At 32.8% G+C, this 21504-nt stretch overlaps 1 protein-coding gene across 2 annotated transcripts in view; it reads right to left on the reverse strand.

Moving 5' to 3' along the window:
* LOC145259952 (uncharacterized) overlaps positions 1 to 21504 on the reverse strand; it is a 90901-nt gene that overhangs the window by 34790 nt on the left and 34607 nt on the right. For both annotated transcript variants that reach the window (XM_080117930.1, XM_080117931.1), the window contains exons 4-6: positions 8967 to 9218; positions 8845 to 8878; positions 2402 to 2960 (exon numbers count right to left, since the gene is read on the reverse strand). In XM_080117930.1, coding sequence (XP_079974056.1) covers positions 2402 to 2960; positions 8845 to 8878; positions 8967 to 9218 — 845 coding nt within the window. The remainder of the gene's footprint in view (positions 1 to 2401; positions 2961 to 8844; positions 8879 to 8966; positions 9219 to 21504) is intronic.

A 21504-nucleotide genomic window follows, 5' to 3' on the forward strand; every position in this document is an offset into this window, starting at 1 on the left:
GTGATGTCAAGTGGCCCTGTTGTATATACCATTTTCGCTGTTATGCTCAATTGTATATAAATTCTAACATTACTCTTTTGATGAATGATAGCTGAAAGCCAATCTTAAGAGAAATTGAAATGAACTCCCAGACTTTTGTTAGCTATAAAATTTGAAAATATCTATCAACATTTCTAAAAATGAAATAAAAAAGAAAACACTTACCTGATTAAAAGACCCCCTCCCCCCAAATAAAATATATTACACCGATAAAAACCTCACTGTATTTTTTGTCTTAATCATTTGTCTAAGTTGTCATGAGATTGGATAAAGATTTTTTTAGTCCAATGTAAGAATTTGTTTTAAAGACAAACATCTTTTTTTTTTTTGGGAGGGGGGGATCTATTATCACCTAAAAGACTCATGATGATAAGGGGTCAGCAGCGGAAAATAAAAGTTCCACACAAACACATTTGATATAACTGGAAGGTACAAGTCTCTTCCAGAGGGTCTGGAGATTATCTGCTAAATTTTTCCTTTTTTTTTTTTTTTTTTTTTTTCTTTCTTCAATCGAACTTGGTTTACTTGTAGAAGTTTGATTCTTGGGTTGATTCTTCCATTAATCCTTTGGTAGACGATAAAGATCACTTTTGTCACTTGAATTTTGAAGGCGTCAATTTAGGAAGTCAAAGACATTTTCAATGTTGAAAAGTCCAATTGAAAAGAAAAAATGCAATGAGAATTCATTAAAGATTTACCCTGACCTTTTTTCCATGACCATCAAGAGATGAAATTTTGAAACTGCCCATGAAATATTACTTTTTAATTTTAAGGACTGACTATTTCAGAGATGCCACTAGGTACATTATCCTGCATTCCAATGATTAATGACAAGAGTACATTAGTATATATAAGATAGTTTGTTCTCATTAAAACAACAAAAAATTAACATTAATCTATCATTTCCAGCTACCAGATAATACATTTTTTTTCCAACATTAAATTAGGTTACATTTAATTGTATACCATAACCTATAATATAAATCTAACCTGTCTGTTTAAATGTATGCATGTATATATATATCAAAGGCGACGGATTTTCACAAGATCGGTATCATTTTGAAGTTTGACCTTCCAGACGACAAATATAAAAAAATTGGCCAATTCCTTCACCTTCAACTGGGTGCTTTTCTACAAGGAGGGGTCGTTTTTTTTTCGTCAATATTTTTGAAAGTCATTGCCTCTTTTCGATTGTCTAGCCTTAATTTAAACCTACGTCACTTCCAGTTTGGTGATGAGTGCAACAGGTTGAACAATAATATCAGCGGATTGTAAATGGTAAGTGGAATGGATAGAATTTGATCATTCAACAAGTATTTTAATAGTGGAGTTGAGGATGAACATGTAGTCATTAGAGAAGCAGTCATGTGGTATTGCTTTCCATAGAGGATAATTATAGGGAAAGAATGTTTATGAAAGTTGTGTTTTGTTTTAGATATACAAAGGAAAAAAAAATTTTTTTTTGTAGTAGTGGCAGCTAGATGCAAGTTCCATTTTCTGTGAAATGATTTTGGTACAACTGAGATACTTTCTCTGCAAAAATAAAATTTCAAGCATACTAAGTATAGAAATCAATAAAATAAACTGAAAATAGAATTTTGCTTTTTAAAAACAGAGGTGAAGAGATCACTGTTTTAGGTTTTTAAGTGATGACATTATTTCACTTTCTCTTGGACAATGTAGAGATGAATCTCAGTTACATCATATTTGAAAGGCCACTATGATTGATGACAATCATATGGATTAATACTGTGTGGCTGTTTTAACTTTTCTATAAGTGTATCAAACAATAGAAAAAAGTGGAGAAGGACTTGAGTGCCATCCAATGAAAAATGGTCAAAATAAATCTTTAATGAATATTCCCTTGTACATTATTTCTTGTCCGTGTTGAACATCCATTCCAGTCTCGTATCTCGTCATCTGCTGACCCCTTTACATTTCATGAGTTTCAATATGAACTAAAATTTTTCAATAACATCAATTCACTTTCAGAAAAAACACCGACCAACGCATGCAATTGTGCGTTGCAGTTTTAGAGTTTAAAAAGCCACAAATAAACACTAAAACATGTCACACAATCCTTACGATAGCATTATTTTAAACGTTAAAAATTGACAGCTTTGCAGTTGATGTCAGAAATACTTTTACTTAATCACACACGCATGAAAAATTAACTTAGCAGTAATTTAAAAAAAAAAACAACAAATATATGTAAGTGATAGACTAACTAATTGAGTTTTTTTTTTTTTTCTAATGGTGTGCATTTCAAGAAAATCGGTTAATCAAGAAGTAAGAAGACATGAAACAAATGACATCTGGAGTGAAAGCAGTTGGGGGTAAGGAAGATGAGATGAAAACCAACCTCTTCAATTTCTCATCTTTCTTTTCATCAGGCTTCTTCTCAGTCTTCTTCGTATCGTCCATGCTACCTTTATCATCGCTCACCCCTACACTCCCTCCTCCTTCTCCATCACCGGTTCCACTTCCACCTTCTGTCGAATTGCTTCCGACATCAGACTTCTTCCCTTCTGCCTTACCAACTGCTTTCTCCTTTGCTGCTTGCCTCGCTTTCAATCCATTTGCTCTAGAGGTCAAGAGGTCAGCATCAAGATCATTTTGTGTATCGTCCACATGTACAATCAGAGACTCATTCTCTTCATTCTGCTGAGCAGATAAAGTCTCTGTATTTATAGTATCTTCAAGAGTTGGTATCACACTTGTTGGCGCCTCTGGTACAGGGTCTTTTTTTTTATTTTCTTTTTCTTGGTTGTCGTCAGCAGCAGCAGCAGCATCTTCATCTTCTTTGGCCTCACTCTCCTGAGTGTCGGCCACTGCAGGTTTGTCTGCATCTTTTGGTTCGTCTTCCTCCTTTGTGTTAACGTCTTTCACGGGCGATGATGATGACTGTGGCGGTGGCAGTGCTACAGAAAGTTAATTTAGAATGAAACAGTTGATAGGAAATGAAAACTTACTAAACTTCATTGCACAACAGCAGAGTGTTGTGTCGTGAATTAAACAAGTAATAAAAATACAATTTTTTCCCCTTCTTTTACCAATATTATTAAATGATCAACTTGTCATTTCCACCAAGCTATAAAATCATTGAATAAAAAAAGACAAGTTTCACACACTCTCTCTCTCTCTTGCATACTGGGAATGAGATAAAAAGCAAGAGAGGAGAGGGATCAGAGGGACTGATCTGCTGAAAACAGAGACTACACATTGTTCATCCCTGGTAAACAATAAATGTTGACCAGTTTATATGCAGGTCAATCAAAATCTAATTGGCATAGAAACAGACACTTCAAATCTACATCAATAACAATGGTGCCATATCAAGTAGATTATTAAGGCAGAGAGGGAGAGGGGAAATATTGAAATAGGTATCACAAACTGGTTTAGTTTAGAATGTGAAAACAGGTAAATTGTGAAATTCCCTTCAAATTTTTTCTCTTGTGTCATTGATTTTATTATTTTATTAATAATAAAACAGAGAAAAGTGGAGGGTTTTTTCCCTTACACTAAAATGTCCTAATACTGCCACCAATAACACCATGGCAAATTTGATACTTTTTTATATTCACTGTTAACTCTAAAGAGAGCAGGAGAGAGAATGTGGAGGGGGAGTAATAAGAGAGAAGAAAGAAAGCTGCCTATTTTGGTTTTGACCCACTGTAACAAGAGAAGAGAAAGGGAACAATTCTATTTATGTAGCTAATATTGTTGACTTCTAATTGCCAAAGTAGTTCAATCAGCTACCACATCATACTAACCAGAGGTTGTGAGTTTGAACCTCACTCAGAGTATGTTTTTTTACTCTGATTTTGTTCCAAAATGAACTTCAAATATTAGGCAGATTGGCCAGTTTCAATTTTCTTTCTTTCTATAAGCTATGTAATTTAGAATCATCCCTGGTGATTTTGTTGTAAAGAAAATTTCATTTTTTTTTCTTTATAAATGTATGATTTCTTCTTGTGTCAATATTTTTTCTCAATCTATTTCAAATTATGTTACTATTTTCAGTGTTTTTCAAATTTGGTGTGCATGATATTGTGTCTCTATGCATAAAGACTGGTTAATATGGTTGGCTTAATATAGAATTAGCTTATCTTTCATAAAAAAAAAAGATGAAAACTCTGATAAATTAAATATTCTGTTATGCTTCTGTGTCATTTTTATTTATTTATTTTTTTTTCAGGTAATGGGATTTTGCCCAATGTTTAGGCTGGCTTGATTTGATAATTATTGCTTCCATTATTTTAATTTACCACAAGATGATATTAGATTTGTAAGGATTTTTCACTTGTTTGAAACCTACAGGTTTAATTATGCCATGAAAACTGGTTTCTGATTCAAGATGGCACACAAGATGACAAATTTTCATCAAACTTTGAACAGTCATAATTCTGTGGTTAATTAAACTACCAAAATAAATGTAATATTGTTTGTTTTATAAACATCTATGTGCCTATATAAAGTTTTTTTTTTTTTAATATAAGATTAAAATTTTGGTTTGGAATAGAAATAGACATGTATATTATTTGAAATTTAAATTAATAACAATGGTACCATATTAAGTAGATTATTAAGGTAAAAAGGGAGAGGGGAAATACTGAATAAGAAAAACTCTAAAAAAAAAAGCTTTAACAAAGTTTGGTTAGTAATTTCTGAACAAAAAAAAAAAAAAAAAACCCCCAAGAATTTTCAGAACAAATCACTTGAAATGAATGCTTGGTAGGTGGCATTGTTGTTATATCCAAGGATGTGAAGAAATTTTATGACAACTTTGTGTCCCATCAAAGCTCTTCTATCTTTCATGTGGTCAAATAAGTACAGCCCAGGGCTATAACTGATGCTGCCAACAATGCGCTTACAATGAAACCAACAATAATTTCTTCAAAATAATTTTAAAATATCACCAATTCACTCATTAATCATTATTACAAATAACAATATTCACTGAAAGACGAAATCGGAAGAAAATAACATCTGACAGAATTTGAGGTTTTTCTTAACAAAAAGCATTATGATCGTAAGGAAAATGGATAATTTTTATATATATAAAAAAAACAACTACTTAACAATAAAATAGAAAAGCTTACTTAGATGCAAACAAGGTAAGGTTAAAATCCAAAATAAATTTTTTTTTCTTTGTTTCACGGCATAGACATTCTAAGGTTTGGCATCACTGATTACATTCCCAACATCATAATCCACTTGAGATGTCAAATCTTCGGACATAAATAAACAGTTTTAACAAGGAGACTGACAGTTTGGCCATTATCAGAATAGAACAAGAGGAAGAGCTCACTAAATGAAAACTTGGCTTCCAGGTTCGATGATAAAACTGACAGCGGTTTGCCAAGAGTCAACCATGGACAGATGTAAATGAATCACCTCATCTCTCAACACTGCAAATTCAGTTGGTGCTAACTTCACCCACATTAAGTGAAGTTTTTGCAAATTATTTTCTTCTGAAGAAAAAAGCCACATTTTTTTAAAACTCCATAGAATAAGGAAATATTTCGTTCTATCATGTATTCCTTGTTTTTGAACAAGGAATTTTGTAAATGTTAATTTGCTAATTTAATTCCCCTTATATATTGATGCTCACGCAAATACTGAACAGTTTTTTTTAATCTGTAAGTATTAATATCAATATTTATATTTGTTTGGAATTTTTAAATATATATATATATTAGTGATGGACCGATTCCAATTCTTTATAAATCTATAAATATTTAACTATAAAATTTAGAGTTTTTCCCTCCAATTACGGTAAAAATACATGTTAAATATGCAGGATAAAGTAAAGAATAGATACCCTGTAGCAGACGCCGGTCGCCGCCACCTGGCGGCGACCGGCGTCTGCTACAGGGTATCTATTCTTTACTTTATCCTTTTAGTTTTATTGGTACTTTAAAATCAATAAAGATTTACTATTTTATCATTACTAATAACAGTGGAATATTTTGTTTTAAACAATCAAATAAAAAAGAATTAAAAGAATCGTTTTGGGCACCGGAAAATAGGCACAAATGTTTTTGATTCCGATAACCCAAAAAGTTCAAATTTTATCGATTAATCGTCCCAACACTATATTAGTATCAGTAATTAGTTTCCAAATAAAAATGCCTTCTGATAAATGAAGATCAATTTTATTAAAATTTGTTAAATTTTTACTGTATCTTTAATACAATTCCATAGATTTTTTTTTTAAACTAATAAGACACCACTTATCAAGGATAAAAAACACTTGAGGATAATGGTTAATCATGGATTGACAGTTGAATGATGATGAATACAAAATAAGAAGGAATGAGACTTAAGAGGTTACTTAAGGTAAACCCATGGTCCACTTTCTAATCTACAAATGGTGACCATGTTTTTTTCTTTTAATAGTTTTACCACTTATCAAATCCCAAAGGCCACTTGAGGATAAGGGTTAAAACAAAGGTCCAATCATAACATGAATAAATTCATCCCTAAGATGCATCTATCCAACATGCTTATCCAGCAATGAAACGGATGCAAATGCAACAGGATTTTCCACGCTTACATACGGATCCAAAATTGTAAATTTATTCTTGCTAGAGCAGCAGAGAATGTGAGGAGACTTGATTCTGGTGTACATCATCATCAACAGGAATTCTAATCTATATTTTGAGAAGATTTGGAACCCCAATGCTAAGTTGTGGTCTCTGCAAAAGATGCATCACCATCGTTTTATGTGGATATATTTTAAAATGCTATTATAAGCATAAGCATGACTGACTTGGTGATATTCACCCAGGATGGGTGGAGCTAGTTTCTCCTATAGAACACATAGCATCCTGAACAAATGTAGACCTCGGTCCACAGCAGCCAAGATAGTTATAGGCAGCCAGTCCTGGGACCAAAGGTGAACACCATAGATCTATAGATCTGTGGACTGGAGACAAGTTTTATACGTTAGCTTTGATGGTGTGTAACTATGTCCTCAGCTGGCCTCCCAGATGTCTTCAATCTTGGAGGGATTCTGGAACTATTGCTTTGTGGATGAACTTTTCTGCGGCCAAACCAACAAAGTCTCCTCTTTAAAAGCAATAGGTTAAGGGGCATGATCCTACCTCTCACCCAGATTCCAGAAACAAAATGATATCAGCAGACCTGCAGAATTCGGTGGAGGCAGTACAAGTCAAACACTACCAACCTTTGGAGACCATCAGCTCTTGTCGGCCAGGTCTCACAGCTGACCAACTTGATAAAGATACTTAGATGCACTTGACAATTTAAATCATTTCTTGCACCTTCAGATGTTTTTTTTTTTTTTAACAGTCTGGTATATTTCTTTGAATCAAAAAATCATGTTGCTTTCAAAATGACAATATTCATACACAGAGAAAGCAGGGGGGGGGATATATACTCAGCAATATTTTTCACAAAAGCTGATAATAACCATTACAGGCAAATAATAGATATATTAGTTCTTGTCTAGAATTCCTCATATATTAAAAAATCTGTATGATTTACATACTTGTGATAAAACAAAAATATCATATTCCAAAAATCATATAAATTGATAAAGTAGTTTTATTTTTAAATAAGAAAATCAAATCTTATGAATAACTGTAGAATGGCTGCCTTGTCTGCAATTTTGAAAACAATAAAAAATACAAAACAAAAATCGAATGGAGACAATTCAAACTTATGAGATTTATATTGTAACTAGCTTAGGTGCCCGGTGTTGCCCGGGTGTTTGGAGGTGTGTATTGAGTGAAAAAAAAAAAAAAAAAAAAAGTGGTAGTAGGCAAGCCGGCTCGAACCCGTGACACGAAGGCGGAAAAGAAAGTGAAAGAAAATCTGACGTCTTACCACTACTCCAGGACATGACCAGAAGTCTGAAGCGTTCAAATTTAACATAGTCAATCAAAAACAAAAGATGACTTGCAGAAATGGTGTTGCTTTTAAACCTCCCACGAAAGCAAATTAGACACAAGGTCGTTTTTAATGTGGGAGAAAACCAGCTCACCCCAAAAAGGGGGCACTCTCGCATAAATAGTAATTGTCTCAGTATGAAAGGTTTCCCTTACATTGACCAAGGACCAATTACAGAACAGATACTACCTGGCCCAAAGGCCAAGTGCTTGCATTCGAATAGTTTTGCTTTACATACAAAAAAGACAAACAAACACCGGAGATGGTATGGTGGAAATATTTTTAACTCGACCGAAAGAGAAAGAAAAGGATGTTCGTTAGTGAAAGGGAGATATTATGATCTAGGAAGTATGCAAAAACTTCTCGCAAAATCTAACCGACGCGAGAAACTCTATGCAAAAAGCCGTTCGTAGACATACACAAATGCTCGCATCCATTTTCCCCATTATATAATAGATGCCTATGCATTCTCATTTATTGTTTAAAAATGATTTTCTTTATAAAAGTAAAAACGTAATTTTTGGAATATCATATTCTCATTTTGTCACATCATACAGATTTTTCTTTTTGTTATTTAATACAGGGGGAATTCTCGATAAAAACTGATATATTTTATTGTTTTATGCAAAAATGAATTTTTAAATAAAATCAAAGTAGAATAAACAGTGGTAGTAGTTTTAACCCAATGGGTCACGGGTATGCCTACTAATCATTTTATAAAAACAATACACATTTTACGTAAACTACTTAGAAATGAAAAATTGCTTTCCTAAATTCTTTAGTCTTTCTGCCGAGTTTAAAACTTATCATTTGAAAATTTACTTACAAAAACTTAAAATTTTTAAAAAAATATTTTGATTTAATACAAAAATATGAACAAACACATACCTGGAGGATCAGTGGATGCAGCATCAGTTTTAGCCTGAAATAAATAACAAGTATTATTAAAAGTTACATTCTTAAAGCGAGGATAAAAAAAAAAATCATTTTTAAAGGAAATGAATATTTACTGGTGAATTTGTGTTTTTTTCATCTGTGTCATTGCTGGGCGTTTTTGCCTTCTCTTCTGATGAAATTGGTTCTTCAGTGCTAATTATGCCTTGCACCTCAGTTTTAACGTCATCAACATTCAGTGGAACATCTGTATTTTTCTTGGAAGTTTCAACTCCCAAATTGTCACTCAGATTAACAGAATCATTTGGTTCAGCAGATATGTCATCAGTTGGGATGTCCCGACTTGCATCATCTTCATCCTCATCTTCCTGATAAATTTGGAAATGGAGAAAGAAAAAAAAAAAAATTTGAAAAAGAGTCTTCATTACGCAAGTTATTTAAGAAAAAAAAATTTCTAGATTGACAAGAAAAACTACTGAGAGAAGATTTTATCTTCTCTCAGTGGTTTTTCTTGTCAATCTTCAGAATCTGCTTTACTTTTCAGAAAATCCTTAGAAGCAAAATCCAAGAGACATTACATTCTTAGATCTAAAGTGTTTAGTAATGGTCATCAAACGTACATGCAATTTTTCTTTCACTTTAATATCAATAAAACAAATTATTACACTTGGAAAAAAAAAAATCCGGAATTATGGACTTTCTGCTATGATTAGAGGTTTAGTTTGGCTGTTTTGTTTTAGTGTATATAATACTTGGCATATGAACTCTTTTCAGGTTATTTAACGTTGAATTCATGTTGAATTTTGGAAAAATTTTTATGCTTCATGTTTTTTATATTTTCAAATATTTATTCTATGTTTATGTATTTTAAGCAGTTCAGCTCGACTTTGCTCGGGCTCTATGTACTGTTCATAACTTTATGTGGATATATATATATATATATATATATATATATATATATATATATTAAAAAGTTTGGCCCATGTCCATTCAAGTGTTAGACCCAAAATTGGTAGAGTCTGCAACTTTGACCTCTTTTCAACCAAATTTTCGCCGAAAAACTGATTAAAAAGCTTGCGACATGTCTTTATGTAAAATTTCAAATGTTTAAACCCAAAATTGGCTGAATAGTTAGCTAGAGACCGCAAAAGTAAAATCTCTAGGACTTTGACCTCTTGGAAGTCAAATTTTCAGCTAAAAGCCGATTAATAAGCTTACCTCATGTCTAAATACACTTTATGTAAAATTTCAAATATTTAGACTAAAAATGGGCTGAGTAATTTGGGAGAGACTGCAGAGGTCAAAATTTTTTTAAAACTTTGACCCCAATTTTGACCCCATAACATTTGTCTTGGGCTTAAATCAAATTAAAAAGTTTGATCCACGTTCAATTAACCTACATGTAAAATTTATGCTGGTGTTTGGTTTGGTTTGGTTGTTTGTAGAGGAAAATCGTTTTTGTGAACATGACTGAGTTTTGCAAAGGAAAATGTAAAAAAACACAATAACATCAATATTTGGTGCATTTTAGGTCAGAAAGTATCTTCAGACAGCCTGATCTGGTATCACCAGGTATGATTAGCAAAGAAAAATAACAGAAAGGAACGCAACAAAACAAACAAGGTTGTGAAAATCTCATAACTTGAAAACCATTAAAAAAAAAAAAAAAAAAAAAAAAAAAAAAAATTGATAATTTGTATTACTCTCACGTCTATTCTCATTTTGATTTCATTTCAGACAATGCAACTTCTGACCTTTTTCAGGTGCATCTGTATCAACTCATATAGAATTTTTGGTTATAGTCAGCTAATGTACTCCCTAACTTCCGGTGTAGAAATGGTGACAAGGCAAATCAGTTTATTCACTTTTATTGTTCTTCAGTATTTTTTATTGTGAAGCAATTTATTGAAATAAACTATAAGAAAAGGACATTATTGAAATGTATAGAATAAAAATTGACAAAATTATACAGAAAAATACAATTAGTCTTTATTTGCACTTTGAATAAGAAAATTAAAAATTTAATTTTTTTTTTAAATTATAGAAGAAATAAGTTTTTTAAAATTTATATAATAAATGTTTATGAAAGTATAAAAATAAAATTATTGAAATCAAAATAAAATTTCAAACATCATAAAAACGTATTCAATATCCCCAAAATTTAAAGTGTTTTCAATAATTCTTAAAAGAAAAAAAAGAAAAAAAACAAAAAACAACTTCAATAATTCTTAATTAAAATAAGACAAAATAAACTTTCCAATGACCATTAAATAAAAAAGATCGGAAACACAAAGAAATAGATGCACAGAAGAGATTCAGGTGTGAGAAAAAAAAAAAAAAAAAAAAAAAAGGAACATTTGCCTTATCACCACTTCTGGTAATGTTATGCCAGAAGTTACATGTACATTAGCTGACTTGAACTAAATTTTTAATTAAAATGTTTATTTAATCCATAGGAATAGATTGTCCTCTTTCTGTCAATCATGACATTAATCTTTTAAATATTTTCTTGAAAAAAGATTTGTCTCAACAGAAAAATATCCAACAAAATGTTTACCCAGAAAATTATTTTACCGAAAACTATTAATATTAAACTTTAAAAAGGATGATACTAGAGTAAAAAAAAAAAAAACTATTTTATTTACACTCAATCAGAAGTGCCTTATGCACTAATAAAAATGTAATTGGCATTTTGTTGCACTTTTTAAGATTTTAAATATTTATAAATTTTCTCATTATAAAAAACGGTTATTGTATTTTTGACAGAAGAAATAAAATTAATTGCATATAAAACATAAGAAAAATGCAAAATTATCCAATTATATCAATACATTTTGGCAAATTATGTAAATATATTTTGTAAAAAATGATTTAGTAAATTGATCTGAAATTTATTGGATTTTAAAAGAAAAAAAACATGGATTGAAAAATTTTAAATCAATAAATTATCAATACATTTTGTCATTATAAAAAGGATCATTGAATTCATTTTAATTGGCAAAAGAAAAAAACTATAAAATCCAAAATCAACCAATATCAATAAATTTTGTCATAAAAAATTTATTCATGTACATTCAACGTAATTTATGTATACTATTTATTAATTTCAATGAAAGAAAACATTTTTTTTCTCATCATAATTATTAAAATAAAACAATGATCGTTTTTATGACAATATATTGATGTTTTTTTTTAGCAATGTTGTTTTTTTTCTTTTGCAAATAAAAATTAATCTAATATTTTTATGATGACAAAATTTATTGATAATTTAATAATTTTAGATTTTTCTCACGATTTAAAATTTTTCTTGTTTGATATGCAATTAATTTTATTTCTTCTGTCAAAAAATTATAATCAATCTCTCTTTCCATATATCTTTCTCTCTGTAAAAATCAATGTGCAAGCGATAAGAAAAGATCATAAACTGCTTAAAGTGAGAATGAAAAGGGTAGCATCAATAACTTTAGCAAGCAGTCAGTCTGATGCTGTTAGAAATAAAGAGTAATAGTAATAGTTCCAGCGGACAGTTATTAAAATGTTATGTTAGCATGAATAGTTGCCCGGTTGGAAAACCCTTAAGCATCAAATTGTAAAAAAGATTTTTTTTTTTTTAATTTTTTTTTTAAAAATCGATATTATATTTAAATTATATAAAATAATATCTGAAATGAAAAGAACATGGAGACTATTATTATCACTATTCCAAAGGAATTCATTATATATTTGGCGAGAAAATTAAAAATTTGTTTTTTCATGCAATACCTACGGCTTCATTGCTTAATAGTCTGCAAGTAACATTTTGTTTCGCCAAGCAGTTACTTGCTTGACTAATTATTCTTAAATTATTATCAAGTGAATATTGGACTTAAAGACTGTTACTTAGAATTTGTTAATGCTTTTAACCATTGCACCACATGTCCAGATAGTATAAATTATCAACCCTTCTCATCAAATTAAAAGAACAAAGCGTTTCAGCTAAGAATATCTCATGGAATGGCTTTGTCAGCTATTTAAAAATAAATTCATAGGATTCTTTGATAAAAAGATAACACATGAAAACAATGTAGCCACACGTATATAAAAAAAAAATTTAAAAAAATTATATATATATATATATATATATATTTCTTTTCAAGGAAAATAAGGTAAAAAAAACGATAAAAGTGCTCGATATGTTAATAGAGCGGTATATAATTTTTAAATTTTTTATTGAGCCCATAATAAATTTACATTACTGTTTCCATTGGATTTTCACCCCAGGAGATGAGGTAGAGTACCAATTTCATTGGAATTTATAGGTGGACTGAAGTTTAAACTTACAGAAATGGATAGAAAGTTACTGGGGGGGGGGTATTAAATAGAGAGGGAGGTCGTGTGGTAGTGTGAGGAGGTTTTATAGTAGAATTTCAGTTGTGAAAAGATGCTAAAGAGCTTCTATTAGATACGTTTGAAAAAAGAAAAAAAGAAAGAAAGAAAAGTAGAGGTTAAAGTTTTAAAAAATGACACAAAAAACCTCTACTCCCACTACTCCCCCTAAGTAATTTTTAAAACTTTAACGTCTACTTTTCTTTCTTTCTTTTTTCAAACGTATCTAATAGAAGCTCTTTAACATCTTTTCACAACTGAAATTCTACTATAAAACCTCCTCACACTACCACACAACACAACCTCCCTCTCTATTTAATACCCCCCCCCTCAATAACTTTCTATCCATTTCTGTAAGTTTAAACTTCAGTCCACCTATAAATTCCGATGAAATTGATACTCTACCTCATCTCCTGGGGTGAAAATCCAATGGAAACAGTAATGTAAATTTATTATGGGCTCAATAAAAAAATTTATATATATATAACCCGGTTCTCCAACTTCCAACGTAGACCCCTACTACCATGTCTCCTTCTCCAACATCAGGGGTCTTCGTTCTAACCTTCCAGAGGTTGAAACCCAATTACAGGAGACTAAACCAGACCTTTTATTTTTAAGTGAAACTGGCATTGGACAGGCTATTTCCCTAGATGAGTTTGCAATTTCAGGATACTCTAACTTAACTTCTAAATCTGACCCCCAAGATCGCCATGGGCATGGAATATGTGCCTATATTAAAGATAGCTTTCCATGTGGGAGGGACATCTCCAGGGAAGATCCTAACTTACCCTATATGTGCTTCCGGGTTGCTTTAGCTCACACTACTGCATTTATATTTACTCTCTATCGCCCCCACAACAGCGGAGTTACTATCTTTCAAAGCATATCTGAGAAAATTGACCAAGTCCTTTCTACTTATCCTTCAGCTAACATTCACGTATGTGGAGACTTCAATGTTCACAACGTCGAATGGTTGACCCACTCAAACAAGACCGATGATGAGGGGAGGTTCTGTCATGATTTCTCCATTGCCTATGACCTCACTCAGATTGTTCAGGAACCTACCCGTGTGCCCGATAATGACGGCCAGTATGCGAGCCTACTAGACCTTTTTCTCACAACTTGCCCTGAACTATGTTCAGTTTCTGTTCTGTCGCCTCTTGGATCTTCTGACCACTCTGTTGTATCAATTAAGATAAAAATGAAATGTAATAAGTCCCCAGACGTACCTCTTCATCGTACAGTATATCGATACACTAAGGCTGACTGGGATAGCTTCCGTACATTTATATCTGATCTACCTCTGCATTCCATGTTTAAAAAGGATGTGTCCTCTATAGTATTAGACCTAACTGAATGGTTAATTGTAGGTATTGACCATTTCATACCCTCTAAAAAGTTTCAGCAAAAACCTAACAGCCAGCCATGGTTCTCTCCAGAATGTGCTGCTGCCATTGCGCACAGAAATCACTTTTTCCACTGCTTCAAACGTAATAGATGTATGGAAACTAAAGCCGTTTTCAGGACTGCCAGCAACCATTGTAAGAAAGTAATAAGGAACGCAAGAGTGTTGTATGCTCAATCTGTAAAGTCCAAAGTAGCTGAGCAGCGGCTTGGTTCCCACCAGTTTTGGCAAATAGCAAACAGAATCCTGAACAGAAGCGTGTGCTCCATCCCAACTATTATCAATGGACCTGAGGTAATCTCGTCAGCATCAGACAAAGCCAAACTCTTTGTCAAGAACTTTGCAGCTAATTCTACCCTTTGCGACCAAGACCGCCAACCCCCAATATTTCCTCCTGTATCAGAAAACACGCTATGTGATATACGTATATCTGTACGTGATGTTGCGAAGCTAATCAAAAACCTTGATTCGAGTAAAGCAACTGGCCCTGATGGTATTCCAATTATAGTACTCAAAAAACTTCAACCTGAATTAGCGCCCATACTTACAAAACTGTTTAAACGTTGTCTTAAGGAGAATAGTTTCCCATCTCCCTGGAAAATCTCATCAGTATGCCCTGTATTTAAGAATTCAGGTGATCGCTCATCCCCCTCTCAGTACAGGCCAATAAGTCTCCTGTGCGTCATGAGTAAGTTGCTAGAATCTGTGTTAAATACAGAAGTAATCAAACATCTCAACAAAAATAACCTTCTTAGTGACACTCAATATGGTTTCCGTTCTGCTAGATCTACAGCAGATGTCCTTACAGTTATATCGCATAGGATTAGCAAATCTCTCGACGGTGGCAATCTTTCTAGGGCAATTGCTCTTGACATATCTAAAGCCTTTGATAGGGTATGGCATAAAGGTTTACTTCATAAGATCGCTAGCTATGGTATAGCTGGAAAAGTCTTCTCAATTATTAAATCATTTCTTTCTGATAGGTTCATAAGAGTAGTAGTTGAGGGGCAAAAATCAGAAGTTCACAGTATTAATGCCGGTGTCCCTCAGGGATCCATCCTGGGCCCAACTCTTTTCCTGATCTACATTAATGATCTTCCAAATCATATCCTTACATCATTTGTAGACATTTATGCTGACGACACTACCATTTATGGTACCACATCTAAGACAGTAAACGACCAAGTTCTCTCCAATTCTCTCTCCTCTGATCTTGAGCACGTAGTACAATGGGGAAAGAAGTGGCTGGTTACTTTTAATCCATCTAAAACCAAGCTTCTCTCTTTACATCATCAACATTCTAATCCACATTTGTCATCAATTGAAATGAATGGCTCTCGTCTTCAGGCCTCAAGTTTTGACAAGCTTCTGGGCTTGACCATTACTCCTGATCTTAAATGGAACACGTATATCAAATCTGTTGCCAAGGCCGCTGGAAAAATGGTGGGATCTTTCTATCGATCCAGTAGATATCTCACTGCTGATGCTATTCTCTACCTATATAAGAGCCGGGTACGTCCAAGGATGGAGTACTGTTGCCACATCTGGGCAGGAGCTGCTAGAAAGGACTTGTCCTGCCTTGATAGAGTTCAAAATAGACTTCGTAGCCTCGTAGGAGATGTCCTTTTCTCCTCCTTGCAACCTCTATCTCACAGAAGAGATGTTGCGAGTTTGTCTCTGATGTATCGTTATTTTCATGGAAAGTGTTCAACTGAGCTTCAATCTATGGTCCCCCCCTCGCCAAACTTTCACAAGAAACACTCGTCTAGCTGTAAACACTATCAATAATTTCCCCCACTCTTTATCTGTGCCTAAACCTAAACGTAGATTCCATGAACAAAGCTTCTTTCTTAGAACTGCACGCCTGTGGAATTGTCTTCCGTTTTCCTGCTTTCCGGCTGACTACAATATGGTTGTGTTCAAGTCTAAAGTAAATAAGTTCTTGATGAGCCGTTCCATATAAGTTATTAAATTTACCAAATTTTCATTACTAATGATTACTATATTTACCAATTTCTACTGTACACTCTTTAACCCTTATCCTTGAGTGGCCTCTGGGCCTTGATAATGTGGTGATGCCTTTGTAAAAAAAAAAAAAAAAAAAAAAAAAAAAAAAAAAAAAAAATTATATATATATATATATATATATATATAATGCGCCAGATTTCCACATAAGTGTTCCTGGGCAAAATAGTTTGGTTTATTTGTTCTATGGCATATCAACCCTTTTTGAGTTATTCAATGCCAAATAGTAATTTTGGAAAAAGTTTTATATCTTTAAATATTTATTCATGGTGTTTGTGGGGTAAAATAGACTTTATTTTCTGGTATATAATAACTAGTGGTGGGACGATTAATCGGAATCGGAATCGTTAATCGTAAGAATCGTGTATTTTGGGAGGTATCGGAATCGGATCGTTAAAAAATACTTTAATTTTCCGATTCCTTCATTACGATTCTTTTAGTCTGATGTTGAAAAAAAGAAAAAAATTTCCTGATATTTCTAACCGCAAGAGAGAAATGTAGCATGTTATAAAAAGAAACCAAAGAAATTCATTATTAACAGGGCAATGCTTAGTGCCCCTCCCTTACAAGGTTCATTCATTCAGATCTATTGTAATCAAAACTACAAAAGAGTTAACTTGAAAAGAAGTATGCAGGGCTCTACATTGCGAGTAAAAATAAAAAAATAAAAAAACGCTTATCTTTTTGGCGATTGTTTTTTTTACTGACAAATCTTCTAATAGTGAATGAAAATGCTTTTTCAACTTACATTTTCTTAAAATAAAACGAGCAAAGTCAAATTATTTAAACAGTAAACGGTTTAATAGAACAATGTACTTTTTTTTCTTTTTTTAAAAGAAGGCTTTTGAAAGAAATATCTCAAAAATGAAATTGATCACGTATTATTTCGCAAAGTTTTGACAGTTGTCGGCTTCTTTTGATGTTTCCAAACAATCGACCCCATACCTATCTCTTCCAAACCTAAAGTTATTAAATAACCCCTTCGTTAATTCAAGGGTAATTAATTCAATTCAGTCAAGTTTTTTTTTTTAATTTCATTGAAATAAAATCCATTTTTTAAATTTTTTTCTCCAGAAAGATAAAACTCTGAATTTGATTATATTAAAAGCAGAATAATATAATCTTTTTTCTAGAATTTTAAATTGAAAATTAAAAGTGTTTTGCGCAGTTTTTTGCCGAACGAAAAAGAAATTAATATATATATTTTTAAAAGGTTTTGTAATCAATTAATTTTTATGTCTAAATAATATTTACGATTAATTAAATAATTTCATTTTAAAAAGTATTTATAAATAGAATTTTACTTAAGACTTATAGTTTAGCAATATTGAACCGCATCAACCATGTGTGAATGGAACACAGTCAACAAAAAAAAAAAAAATTCAAAAGAAAATGCATATTTGCATTTCATTATGTACACTTTTATACATTGGTTTCAAAAATTAAATTCTATAAGTTTTTTTTGTTAACTACCGGTTGGTACAATTTACCGCCCAATCCCTTTATATTTTTTTCTTTTTGTCTTTTTTAGCGGATTTTTTTTTTTTTTTACACAGTGATCACCACTTATCAAGGCCCGGAAGCCACTCAGGGATAAGGGTTATTGCAATTACATTACGTTAGTGTGGAGATTTGATGAAGTGTTTAATTAGGGGGGGGGGCGGTTCATTAGGAATTTGTTAACATTGGACTTGAAGACATCCAAGTTGTAGTCCGGAGGGAAGCAGGCAGACGGAACAGAGTTCCACAGGTGTGCAGTTCTAAGAAAGAAGCTTTGTTCATGGAATCCACGTTTTGATTTAGGCACAGATATAGAGTGGGGGAAATTTTTCACAGTGGATTCAGCTAGACGGGTGTTTTTCGTGAAAGATTGGCGAGGGGGGGACCAGGGATTGGAGTTCAGACGAGCACCTGCCATGAAAATAATGATCAAACAAGGATAGCTCGCAACGTCTCTTCTGTGGGAGAGAGGTTGCAGGGTAGAGAAAAGAGCATCCCCCACTAAACCACGGAGACTATTTTGTACTCTGTCAAGGCATGATAGGCTGTTTTTGGCAGCTCCTGCCCAGATATGGCAACAGTATTCCATCCTTGGGCATACTTGGCTTTTATATAGATAGAGAATTGCATCAGTAGTGAAATATCTTCTGAAGCGGTAGAAGGATCCCACCATCTTTCCAGCGACCTTGGCAACAGACTTGATGTACGTGTTCCATTTCAGATCAGGAGTAAAGGTCAAACCCAGAAGCTTGTCAAAACACGGGGCCTCACCCAGATGAGAGCCATCCATCACAATTGATGCCAGCTAGGGATCAGAGCGTTGATGATGTAAGGATAGGAGTTTGGTTTTGGATGCATTAAAGGTAACCAGCCACATCTTCCCCCACTGAACCATGCGCTCGAGATCAGAGGAGAGAGAATCCGAGAGAACTTTGTCATTTACAGCCTTTGATGTGTTGCCGTAGATGGTCGTGTCATCAGCATAGATGTCAACGAATAATTTAAGTATGTGTTTAGGGAGGCCATTGATGTAGATCAGGAAGAGAGTTGAGCCCAGGATTGACCCCTGAGGGACTCCAGCATTTATATTGCAGGCCTCCGATTTTTGTCGATCTACCACTACTCTTATGAGCCTTCGGAGAGAAATGATTTAATGATAGAGAACACATTTCCAGTTATACCGTAGCTGGAAATCTTGTGAAGTAGACCCTTATGCCATACCTTGTTGAAGGCCTTTGATATGTCAAGAGCAATTGCCCTAGAAAGGAAGCCTTTGTCAAGAGATTCACTAATCCTGTGGGATATAACCGTCAGCACATCTGCGGTAGATCTTGCAGAGCGGAAACCATATTGTGTGTCACTAAGAAGGTTATTCCTGCTGAGGTGGTTGACTATTTCTCTATTTAATATGGATTCCAGCAACTTACTCATAACACACAGGAGACTTATTGGTCTGTACTGAGAGGGAGAGGACTTATCACCTGAATTCTTAGACACAGGGCAAACTGATGAGGTCTTCCAGGGGGTCGGAAAGCACTTCTCCTTAAGGCAGCGCTTAAATAGTTTCGTAAGTATGGGAGCAAGTTCTGGTTGAAGCTTTTTTAACACTATAATTGGGATGCCATCAGGGTCAGTTGCCTTACTAGAATCTAGGTTCTTGATTAGCTTGGCGACCTCATGTACGGATATTTGTATGTTACCTAGCTTGTTCTGTGTTGTAGGAGGAAATATGGGGAGTTGATGGCCTGCGTCGCATAGGGTAGAATTAGCTGCAAAGTTCTTTGCAAATAGTTTGGCCCTGTCTGACGCTGACTAGATGACCTCTGGTCCATTGATAATGGTTGGGATAGAACGCACAACGCCAAAGTCTTCCATGGAAACTTTTTGAAGTTGATGAAGATGATGAGTTGAAAGCCATTTGCAAAGTCTGTCAAATTAAAATATCGCGAGGAATAAAACCATCTAACATGACCACAACCAACATGTTAAAACATTTAACTATGATGCATCCAAATAAATTGGAGGAGCAAAATAAAAAAGAAAAGGAACAAAAAATTACCAACTAGTCACTCAGAGCAGTTTTATTAGTGAGGGTCGAAATCGCAGTGTCTTTTTTTTTTTTTGTCTACGTCACCATGTAGGTGTCACCAATTTTTTTAACCCTCCTTAACTTCAAAGAGTAAATACAATATATACAACTAAAAAAATAATTTTTAAAAATGCTGATTCTATTCATGAAAAATTCTTTTAACTAGAAATTAAAACTTAGGTAAAGATAGCTGACTGACAGCAACAGTAACTACTGAACCACGTGGAAAGGTGTGGGGGGAGGAAAAAAAGGAAATTAAATGATGATAATAAATTATGATAACCGTCTTTTAAAGGCACTAAACTCCTAAAATTTACTTCTTTAAAATTTTAGGCGGCACTCCCCGGCGATTTTAAAGCACTCTCTCTCTCAAAAAAAAAAAAAAAAAAAGATTTAATTTTTAAGTTTGGGAAAGATATATTTATTATAACCGAATTCTTGTACGAAGACTGGATCTACTTTATTGGACGTTAATTTGTGAGATAAGTAATTTTTCAATGTTTAATATGTTTTTAAAGTTTCAATTATCAATTAAATTTTTTTAATTGCGTTTATTTTTCAATTTATTTAAAAAAACAGGGTTTTAAATGTATTTTTCAAGGTAACAAGCTTCGAAAGAAGTCTAATTAAAAAAAATCACTTAATTTTTAATTTCGACAACCCTGAGAATTTAATTATTAAAAAAATATTGAAATGTGACATTTTTTTATTTAACATTTCTATTAGTTCAATTAATTTTCTTTCAATAATTCATTTCACTCAACAAACTTCACCATTTTTTTTTTATCGTTTTCTGTAATTTTGGTAATTATGTTTGCTCAATTTTATCTAGTATTTCATTTGTTTTTTATAGTGGTATCATTTTTATATGTGTTCCTTTGATATACCCTATTTCAAAATTAGTTTGGCTAAACTTATTCTTCACGTTAGAAACAACGTGTAAAAGCAATGAAAAAGTAAGAAAAAATAATAGGTGTTAACTACTCCTTGTGAATTATGGAGGTCTGAAGAACAGCCATCACAAATACAACTATCAATAGCCAAACAAAAAATCGTTTTTGAAATTCCTTTAATTGTAACTTTTTGCTATACCTACCTTTTTGGTATAAAACACAAAAACTTTCGATTAATGGTATTTCTCATATATGGTCGTTAACTTTGGAAAGGTTATTTTGTATCTACGGCGCCATGTCACATGGTATATTGTTTTTTTTTTTTCATTACGCACGTTCATTTATAAATTATTAAATTAAATATTTATCTTTTTTAT

This window comes from Euprymna scolopes, chromosome 35 (assembly GCF_053919585.1).
Source record: "Euprymna scolopes isolate OS-2025 chromosome 35, ASM5391958v1, whole genome shotgun sequence".
Taxonomy (NCBI): Eukaryota; Metazoa; Mollusca; class Cephalopoda; order Sepiida; family Sepiolidae; genus Euprymna; species Euprymna scolopes.